The sequence below is a fragment of the Bidens hawaiensis genome, unplaced genomic scaffold, assembly GCF_021521415.1.
Source record: "Bidens hawaiensis isolate Kalapana, Puna unplaced genomic scaffold, B.hawaiensis_p1.1 tig00008656_1, whole genome shotgun sequence".
NCBI classification, from domain to species: domain Eukaryota; kingdom Viridiplantae; phylum Streptophyta; class Magnoliopsida; order Asterales; family Asteraceae; genus Bidens; species Bidens hawaiensis.
This window is the reverse complement of record NW_027491626.1, coordinates 599,279-610,366: the sequence shown is the minus strand read 5'-3', so window position 1 is coordinate 610,366 and position 11,088 is coordinate 599,279. Positions and strand designations below refer to the sequence as shown.

The 11,088-nt window shown below is 39.2% G+C and overlaps 1 protein-coding gene across 1 annotated transcript; it reads right to left on the bottom strand.

The window, feature by feature from the left end:
• Positions 1-5,039: 5,039 nt before the first annotated feature.
• LOC143529745 (L-ascorbate oxidase homolog) lies at positions 5,040-6,936 on the bottom strand. Its single transcript, XM_077025466.1, has one exon. It carries the CDS (start codon positions 6,884-6,886, stop codon positions 5,228-5,230), a length of 1,659 nt encoding a protein of 552 aa, XP_076881581.1. The 5' UTR covers positions 6,887-6,936; the 3' UTR covers positions 5,040-5,227.
• Positions 6,937-11,088: the final 4,152 nt, after the last annotated feature.

Here is an 11,088-nt window from a genome sequence, read left to right as displayed (position 1 = left end):
TAAAATGTCATATTCGGTTGGGGACAACTATGTGTAGCTAGAACGCCTCTGGCTGTCAGCGTTGTGATACTTGACCCAAATACGTCCAAGTGGGAGACTGTTGGATTTTATGGACGTTTCGGGTCAAGTCAACGCGACCGACCCGAACGTGACCCGGACTGAGTTACACCGGGGGTGACGAGATAAAGGTCTATTTAAATGTTAATTAGACCCGACACTATTAATTAGATGGACTTGATAATGGACCAGGCTTTGTTTTGTTAATTAGGCTTAAGCCCAAATTGGTTAACTTGGATAAACCCTAATAATAATAGTATATATATATATTAAGATATTATTATTTTAAGAATAACCAAAAAGAAAAACAAAGCAACCCTAGCTACCATTAAAACCGGCGCCGTTTTCCGGCCACCGGTTTTTCGGCAAGAATTATCCGGCCACCGTAAGCACCAAACAGCCACTATTCATCGTCCTTTAATCACCACAAACACCACCGTAGCTCCTTATAGCTCCGGCGCTGTCAAGAAACCGTTCACACGTTTTTCCGGCGACCTGGTTCGTCTTCTCCGGCGAGTCACGTTTTTCTGGCGAACTCTGTTTATGTGATTTAAGGTTGCTGTTGCTTGCTGTCAAGGTTCACCGCTGTCCACCGTGTCTTGTAGCTGTTGGATCGGAGTTCAATACCTTCTGCCGCCGTCCATTTCATCTACCGGAATCCGCCGCCGCCGCCGCCGGATCTTCATCGGGTGTCTACTGTGTCATCTAGTTCTTCTTGTTAACCCCTCGGTGTCTTCCCGGTTCTTGTAACCGAGGTATATCGACAAACACCCTATGGTTGTTTACTTTATGTTAATCGTACTCGTATCGTTTGTAATCGGATCTGGGTTCGGGTTTCGGTTTTTGGTTCGTTTTAACTCGTTAATATCCGTTGCGTTTTGTTGTACGTTTACATACATATATTAATATTGATTAATATTTATCGAAACGAAACTTATAACTAAAACGGGTTCAAATTTTGTTTATCCGTTTTCGTTCTCGAACCACCGTTTAATCCCAACAGATACATGAGTAAGCTTGATCGTTTTTTAGTGTGTAAAGATTTTCTTAACAGGTGGCCTTCCGCTTCGGTGACCGCTCTACCAAAAGTTCTTTCCGATCATTGTCCCTTGGTACTGACCACCGTTCAGCCCCGCTTCGGTCCTATCCCTTTTAAATTCTTTAATTCGTGGCTGCTCAATAGCGGTCTTTTGGAGGTCGTTGAAAACTCTTGGAATAGGCCAGGTCGGGGAGGGTGGTCTATGGAGCTAACTCTTATGAGGAAATTAAAGGATCTTAAAGACGACATTAAACTCTGGAGATCGAACATTAAAGAAAAAGAGGTAATCGAGCTTGATAGATTGGTTGGGCTTATTAATGATATTGAAGTTAGAGCAGAAGTTGCAGGTTTCTCGGATGACAAGAGATCGGCTTGGGCTTATTACAAAAGTAAAATTTTAGCTATTAATCAACAGAGGAGGCTTGATCTTCGTCAAAAAGCAAAGGCAAAATGGGATGTTGAGGGCGATGAAAACACTCGGTTCTTCCATGGCTTCATTAATAGTAATATTAAAAGGTCTAACATAAGTGGTCTCTCTTTCAATGGTATTTGGGTGGTAGAGCCGATGGCTATTAAAGAGAAAACTCTCGCTTTTTTTAAAAAGAAATTTGATGAGCATCATATCCACAGGCCACGTTTAATTAACAACAATTTCAAATGTCTTTCGGATGTGGACAAGTCTTGGTTGGAAAGATCGATTTCTTTGGCTGAGTTGAAAGATGCGGTTTGGGCGTGTGGGAATGATAAGTCTCCGGGCCAGACGGCTTCACTTTTAAGTTCATTAAACATTTCTGGGACGTTTTGCAAAACGACTTCTTTTTGTTCGTCAAAGAATTTGAGCGATCAGGTCTCTTACATCATGGTTGCAACTCCTCGTTTATCTTTCTCATTCCGAAATCTAAGGATCCGATTTCTCTCAAAGACTTTCGGCCCATCTGTTTAATCGGTTGCATGTCAAAAGTTATTTCAAAAATCTTAGCCTTTAGATTAAAAAAGGTTATTCCGCTGTTAGTTAGCTTTGAACAATCTGCTTATATTGAGGGACAGAATATTCTTGATGGTCATCTGATTATTAACGAGGTCATTTCTTGGGTCAAGAGTTGCCATAATAAATGTATGTTACTCAAAGTAGATTTCGACAAAGCTTTCGACTCGATTAACTGGGATTATTTGGACTCTGTAATGAGTCAAATGGGCTTTGGTTCTAAGTGGAGACATTGGATCTCTTCTATTCTAGTCTCGGGAAGAGCTTCTATTCTTGTTAATGGTTCTCCAACACAAGAATTTAACTTTAAAAGGGGGGTTAAACAAGGAGATCCTCTCGCTCCTTTTCTCTTTATTCTAGCTATGGAGGGGTTAAACGTGGTGATGAATTCGGCTATTCTTAGTAATTTATATAAAGGAGTGCACTTGCCTAATAGTGGTCCCGTTATCTCTCATATGATGTATGCGGATGATGTTATGTTCATTGCCGAGTGGAATGTAGTCGATATGATTAACTTAGCTCGGATCCTAAGGTGCTTTCATATTGCCTCTGGTTTGAAAGTTAATTTCAGCAAGAGTAAAGTGTACGGGGTTGGGGTCACAAACCAAGAGGTAAGAAATATGGCAAGTATCATCCACTGTGCAGCGGCTTCCTTCCCCTTCTCTTTCCTTGGTTTGTCGATCGGATCGAACATGGGTCTCTCTAAACATTGGACTCCGGTCATTGATCGGGTTAAAAAACGTCTAAATCAATGGAAAGCTACCTCGTTGTCTTTTGGTGGTAGGCTCACGCTAATTAAAGCCGTTCTTGGGAGCTTGCCTTTATACTTCCTTTCTATGTTTCATGCCCTGTTAAAATCGATTAATGAACTTGAGAAAATTAGGAGGAGATTTCTATGGGGGGGTCTTGGTGATGATAAAAAAATTAATTGGGTTGCTTGGGATATCATCGTGAAGCCCAAAAGGTATGGAGGTCTAGTTGTTGGCTGCCTAAAGTCTATGAACTTGGCTCTTCTTGCTAAGTGGTGGTGGTGGTGGCGGTGGAAAACAGAAAAAGATCACCTTTGGGCGAGGTCCGTGAATGCAATTCACTATACTCGGTTTTAGAAGGATGGAAATTTGGCAAGGCATTCCATTCGAGGAACTTGGAATAATATTGCAAAGATTGACAAAAACTTCTCTTCTATAGGAATAAACTTGAACAGGTCTTTTGTTAGAAAGGTGGGGAAAGGAAACGCGACCCGTTTTTGGTTGGATGTGTGGTTAGGCATATTCACAATGAAAGACCTCTTCCCAGACCTTTATAAGCTAGAGGTCAATAAAAATTGTTTGGTTATCGATAGGGTCTATTCAGATGGGATAGGGGCGGTGAAGGTGGGCTTCGCTTGGTCTAAACGAAACCTATCTCTGGAGTAGTTTTCGGACTCTACCGATCTCAAAGAAATGGTAGAGCTATTCTCCTTCAATGGAAATAATGACGATGGGTGGTCTTGGAATGGTGTCGCTTCGGGCAAGTTCTCGGTTCAAGCAATGAGACGGGTTATGGATGCTACTATTCATCGAGACGGTACTCCAATTTGCGATTGGGAAAGGTGGGTTCGTATTAAAATTAATTGTTTTGTTTGGAGGCTGTTGCAAAATAGGATTCCGGTTGCGCCTAATCTCATTGCTAGAGGGGTGTCGTTGTCATCTAGTGATTGTCGGGTATGTGGTTCTGAGATTGAAACAACGGAACACGCATTTTTAGACTGTTTCCGGGCAAAAGCGGTTTGGAGGGCTGTTTCGCTCTGGTGCGGTTTGGACCTGACAGGTCTAATGTCTTTTGATCATCTCCTAGACGTTGCGGAGGACCCACATCGTAACATGGTGAGGCGGGTAGTGAAAGCGATTATCTATTCCTCTTTATGGTTTATTTGGAAGCATAGGAACGCGAGAGTCTTCAGTTTTCGCTCTTATTCTACCGAGTACATTGTCGAAGAAATTAAAAGGTGTTTGTTTTGTTGGATTAAACTCAGATCCAATCATAAGGATATGGACTGGTTGGTTTGGGTAAACTCCCCACTCTCTTGCTTCGAAGCATGACGTCTTGATCTCTGGCAGCACAGGAGTTCTTTTGGTGCTTAGTTAACTAGTGTTATGTTTGGTCTGTTTCTTTGTTTTTCTTTTGCCCTTGTATGCTCTTCTTTGCTCAGCTTTCTCGCTGTGTTTTTTTATATAATTTTCCTTTGCAGTTTAAAAAAAAAAAAATAAAAAAATAAAAGTAAAAATGGTGAAGATCGATGACACAAAAAGATGAATGAAGATAATGAATATTGTTACGTGTATCCATTGATGTACGGTTTTATACATTGAATAAATGTTTAATGGTGTCATGTGAAGATACACAGACTTATTTCAAGAACGTTGGCCTAGATTTATGTGTTTTGAAGTAGGCCTTATACTAATGACCGGATAATATGGAATCGGAATTATTGTCTGCCGTTCTTACCTCCTGTTTGTTAGTTTTTACTTTGTATGGATCTTGTTGCTGATACAATGAGAATTCTTACTTTGGCACACATAATTTTTTCTTCTATTGAAAACATCATATCTTTCAATTACATTGGGGGTCCAATATATGGACAGATCGATCAAATAAAAAAGAAAAACATTATTTTTTCCAACAAATAGGAGGTAAGAATGGTAGGTAATAAATATAAGTTTCACGTTATCCGGTCATTATATACCGACACGAGAAGGGGGAGTTGAGTATGATTTTAATACCCGAGAAAATTTATTTTCTTACCTAGCTTATAACTTTTAAAATAAAAAGAGAAGTAATTAAAATCTGTAATTTTTCCAATAAGAATTGTTAGTTATCAATAGATATTAGCCACATATATGCATCATATATTCCTATCTATGTTGTGAACTAAAATGAAGAATATTTGATTTGATCAAAGGATAATTACAAATTTACAACAAGAGGATATATTATCTAACAACTTGTCTAACAACATCACTATAATAATATTCAAATGGCCAATAATATCATTTGATCAAGGGATGAACATCATATACATATCCCCTTGCAATTTCTTATATAATCCGTATCAGCCAAAGAAAATCGCAAAAACATAATAAATTACTTACAAAAAAAACTTGAATCTAAACGTATCCTGTAGGTTTAGGCAGATTCGCCACAATGCCGCATAGTTGTGCGGTTTCCGGCAGACTAAACTCATCTCTCAGGGACCGCTCCGGCGAGAGAACACTCACGTATAATTGTTGTCCCAAGTAGAACCTCTCCCACATCTCTGTTCTCAAGCTCCACATTCCCGCGTTGTCGAGCGTCAGCATGACCGCCGCCCAACAACCCGGGAACACCGCCACATTGTGGCGGCTCAACGCATCTTCTAGGTTGTAGTTCTTCCGCTTCTCCGGGGCCCACCTCCCCGGCTCTACCGCTACCGCAAAGAACGAGTATCCGTCCAAATGGAATGTTTGAATGGTGTTCTCGCGGTTCTCGAATATGATCTCGACGAAATTCCTATACGTCGCGTTTAATACGTTTGGCGCGATTTTAACGTTCTTTTCGACGTCCGCGGGTGGCTCGTCGGATATTATGTCGTATTTGAACTCCTTGTCGGCCACACCGAAGTATTCGGATAGTTTTAGTGGCGTTTTCGGGTCGATGTGGGACACACCGTTGAAAGCGAACCGCAGCTTACCATCAATGTAGTTTCGGCTATTGACAAGCTTGATGGTTCGGGTGATGTTAATTTGGCCATAGTGGTAAGACCCTTGCGGGTTGGGACGGGCCGCACTCGCGGTCAAGTTCCATCTGTATGATCTGAACTGGTTTATTGACCACGCGATTCCAGCGGTGCCCCCTGGCGGAGGCGCTGGAAGCTCGGGTGTGGCGGGTGTGTTGCTTCCTTTGTACCTAATAGTGGCCACGGTAGTATGCGGTGTCTTGGTGAAGCGACTCGACACCACTAGGTAATAATCCTTGGGTAGTTGATCCGCGGTTACTAGTACCGACAAGCATTGCCCAACGTGAAGGTCCATCGACGTGTAGTCGTTTTGCATGACGTGAGACCCTTCGAGCTCGACGAGCTTCACGTCATGGCCTTGAAACCTAAAGTTCACTGAAGTCCGCATCCCCACATTGCAAAACCGGAAACGATATGTCTTTCCGGCCTCAAATGTCCATGAAGGGTCAGCCGGTCCACCAACCTGAGCGGACTTTCCATTAATGTGAAGCCCGTCAGGGCGGCCAATCGACTTCCCACCATCAAGGAGGTTTTTCATTGACTTGTGGCCCTTATTGAACCAGTCGCCAACAAGAACCGCAAACTCATCGGCCGGGTTATCAAATGGGACCGGGATCAAGGGTCGACTATGTATTTGGATGACGCCCATCCCACCCGCGGCTCTATGTAAGGCGGTGGTAGGAAAATAATAATAGCTACCAATTTGATCCTTCACCTGGAACTTATATGTAAAATTTGTTCCAGGCTGGATGGGACACATGGTCCCTGGCGTCCCATCAACCCATGAATTCTTCCTGTGTTGAACACCGTTCCACGTTAGGAGGAACGGTTCGTCAAGATTGTTAAACACATTAACAACAATATTATTGTTACTTGTGCAGTTAATCACTGGCCCGGGGAATTTGTCGTTGATCAAAATAACCTGTTGAGGGATCCCCAAGGGTGACATGGTGCCGTATGTGATCTTCCATTCGAAAAAGTGATAAGGATCTTCTGCGTTCACTAGCGTTATTAACAATAGAGTGAAAAAACCCAACGTTCGGGTATCCATGTTACAATCCCGGGACACCCGGAGTGTATACACGCTAGATGGATAGACGGATGAATTGATATAACAAAATCGATAGTTGTTTAAAACTACCAGGAAGGAAGAAGGCTTTGCTCCTTCCAGGTGCTACCAGGGATTGTCGTTTGGGTTTTGACGTTGGTTTCATTCTTATACTTTAAAAGATCGTATTTAAGGTTGTCTCATCACCACAAATTATTTTTGCGTTGTTACCTTAATTCGCTGCTTCTAACAATTTCTTATGGTGGCAGTTAAATAACTTGATTGTAATTTTAGACACATCACAATATTTATTCAATTTTAAAACCTTAATTTTAGTAGTTTATTTTAAACCTTCTTAAACTATTTTTAGATCTCCAACCCCATACTATTTAAGGTTACAAGACTAGCTAGCTCCGGTTTGTAAGTCACTAGACTATTCTGGTGTGTAGGTAGTTTGTTATTGTGATTTTAGTCTTATATAATATAATTTGACGTGTCAACAGTTAATATTTATTTTTATCTATTTTACTTTGTCATGAAACAAATGCATATTTTCAAAATAGTTAATAAGTTTCTTGGTGTACAGTATCGTATTACTAAATTGCGTCTCTCTAAAAGAGTTAGTATTACCAAAATGGTTCAGTCAACCTCGCGGTAACTAGTTAAAGTACGACACAAAACACCCAAATTAGTTCAGCGTTAGAGAACTAGAAATCAACTTAGGCTTGTGACAATACAACAAATCAAAATTTTCATATAGTTTTTTAAGATGATTCCAATCTATTCAAGTTAAATATAATTTGAATTTGATCTTAATTATAATATATATAGAAAATGGTTCAAATAAAAAGTTGTTAACAATAAAATGTTGACATTTGGCATTAAAACCTATGGTAAAAGAATAATTATAGAAAACTATATCGGTTATAATGGTGAAAGAGTAATTCTAGGAAACTATGACGGTTTTTTGTAATTTTAAATCTCAACCATTGATTGATATGATCAATGGCTATGATTAATCCTAGTCTTCCTAAGAAACTACTTGTTTTTAAGATAACCCTCCCCTATATATATATTAATTTGTAACTAACGGTTACTCACAGTTTTTCACAATTCATAAGTTGTACAAGTGTTAGAGCTTGTTGTACAAGTACCTTTTGCTACAATCTCTCTCCACGTATCTTCCCTATGCTCTCCATGTACATATCCTATTGTCTCTCTTTAACTACCGGTTTTCTTAGTTTTTTTTTGGGGGAACAAAGAGAGTGGCCGGAAATGAATCTACCTGTGCTTATAAAATTTTCTACTGAGTTTCACGTGTTTAGGGTTTGTGATTTGGGCATGTTCATTTTTTTACATTTTCCTTCACAATTTTGGCCTGATGTGTGCTAAACTAATTTCTATGGGGCCTTTTGCAGGATATACGTGTTTGTGCTAACCAATGTTTCCAGACCCGGTCCGGACGTCGACCCGGATGACGTCATATATAATATAAATATATATTTATTTATATATAAAAAATATTACTAATTTTCATGAAACTTCAACAAGCATAATCCAAAACATACACCATGCAATTCTAATAATAAAATTTGAAAAAAATTAAAGATTCACAAAGTGGTAAGTTAAAACAAATTGTGTGTAAACAAGTGAAGTTTGTAAGTAAATGCATATATAACAAGGTAATATAGTAGATTAAAAAGTGCTAGAAGTAGTGACGGAAGCATATAGTGTTTGTTTGGTAAAATATAAGAAATTTTTTTAATCAAAAACTATTATACTATTGTGGACTTCAAAACAGTAGTAAATTGGATTGAATTTTTAATAACTTTAAAACATTATGACTTTTTCTATTTCCAATACATCATCTCATCTATTTCACCTACGGATAAACAAAATCGGTACCGGTACCGATTGGTATCGGTACCGATACCGAAATCGGTACTGATTTGGTACTGTCGATACTAAGGTTTTAAATTTCGGATCGGTACGGTACCGGTATTTCCCGATTTTTTACGCTCGATACCGGTACTATCCCGATACCGTCCCGGTACCAAAATTTTCCAATTTTCGGGATCGGGAAAATCGGGATTCGTACCGGTAACTTCACCTACCTTATCAAACCCCACCATTTTTTATCATCCTCTAGACATTAATAAAATTCAAAAGATAACACAATCCATATATGATTAACATTATTCATCAACATTCAACATAGATCCGACGAGTTCAAAGGTGGAGGCTGCCCCCGCATGCCATGTTGAAAGTCCGCCACTGGTGCTTAGAAAGATGAATACCTGCTGCTGGTGCACAATCAAAGTCAGATGGAGCACCTTGAAGTTCGAAGTTCAGATGGGAGATGCGTTTAGATTTGTTAGGTTTTACACTTTAGAATGTATTATTTTGGATTCCCACCGAGTCTGATTAAAAAAAAGAAAGGAAAAACATTTTTGCCGGTTCACCCGGCGGGTCACCGGGTCCGGTCTGACCGTCGCCCGCGAAGCCCGGCCGGGTTATTAGAAAACGGGTCAAATACCATGACCCGGACCGGTTTTAGTACCGGGTCACGGCCGGACGGTCGGCCCGGGCCGGGTTTCAAAACCTTGGTGCTAACTACCCATCGGTCTTCAAAGGCTACTGGTGCGCTTCTATTGATCTTAGCCATTTAAGTTAATTGCTCAAATGACACTTTACGCATATATTGATGCCTTAAAATTGTAAAATTGGGGTTTGGAGATTAAACTGAGCCTAACAAGTTCATTTTTTTTGTTCTTTCATAAATTTGGGTAGAATTGGTCTTTCTTATAATCTTATTTCTGTTACAATCTTCATCTACTAAAACATGAACTACTCGAATGGATACAACGACAAGGTATTGACTACTCTGGGCTTTCCCCTTTTGGTAAATTTAGGGCTTTTATGATATCCGACATGTTTGCATTGTAAATTGTTATATGTATTCATGTTTGGTGATTTCCGACAAACATTGACACGCCACTTTTGTGTTAATGTTTATCCAAAATGACTATCTACACCTCTTTTGTGTCAGTGTTTTTGCTTAAGTATGCTCCATTGTTATCATAATCAATTTATAAAACTAAGTTCTCTTTACAGAACTTATTGTATCTGCATGCATCGTTCTAGATATGAACTGCTTTGAAAGCACAGAGATGTATTCTTTTGTGCACATCAAATGCTTCTTGGCTAGTCTTATAATTTTGAAAATTTTGGTTGATATACACATGCTCTGTGTTTTACTTATGTCACATAAGCACGTCTTATATTGCTCAAATTATATAAAACCAGTTTTATTCTCTTTTGTTTTTTCATGAATGATGAGTGGGTAGAAGAACGTGTTTTTAATGCCTAATATCGTGTATCATAGTTATCTAAATATATTGAACACGATTACTTTAAGTTCTTTTATGCTTGTAGGTGTTTTGTGCTTAAAACGAGCTTAAATAATTTAATTAACTAAAAAAATAATAACAAATGAATATATGACATAACTTAACCACTGAAGCTCGTATAATGTTAATATGTTAATGTTACAAAATGAAGTTATTATATAAATGCATAGAATATGAAGCACTCAAAAGTCAAAATATAAGAATAATTTATATGTCATTTCTTTATATCCATTTAATTTGTAAGGAACATAACATGAGATATATGTGGGCCTTGAGTTAATTAGCATATGGGCTGGAGTGCATGTGAGGTGGGCTTATGATTAAAACCAGAATGAGATGCAATCAAAGGGGATTGGCCGCACGGGAGAAGAGAGGGCAGCAACCTAGGGCTGTAGGACGAAAAACTGAAGCTGCTGGACTACATGGATAGAGGGCGATACACGTAAATGAGCGGCTAGACTCACCGTGGCTTCCTCCAGGCGGACGGTTCTTAGGGTTAACACTTTTCTCAATTTTATTCATGTTTGGATTTGTTCTTGACATTGACAACGTTGTATGAACATATTAACGTGTTGATTTATTTAAACTATTTACATGTGTTAGTAATCATTAGTTCACAACTTGTTTTGGTTGATGACAAAACCTAGTAGCTTGTTGGGTGCCATAGAGTAGGTCAATTCACACTAACGAATAGGGTAATTGAATTATAAAAGATCCGAAGACAAATATCTATTTTCATTACCACCTAAATTAACTGGCTTTCCAACTCCATGTCCATGTGGTGTCCAATTAATG

What these genes read in the sequence shown, in the direction of transcription:
- LOC143529745 (XM_077025466.1), bottom strand. Translation starts at nt 6,886, where the DNA reads ATGGATACCCGAACGTTGGGTTTTTTCACTCTATTGTTAATAACGCTA.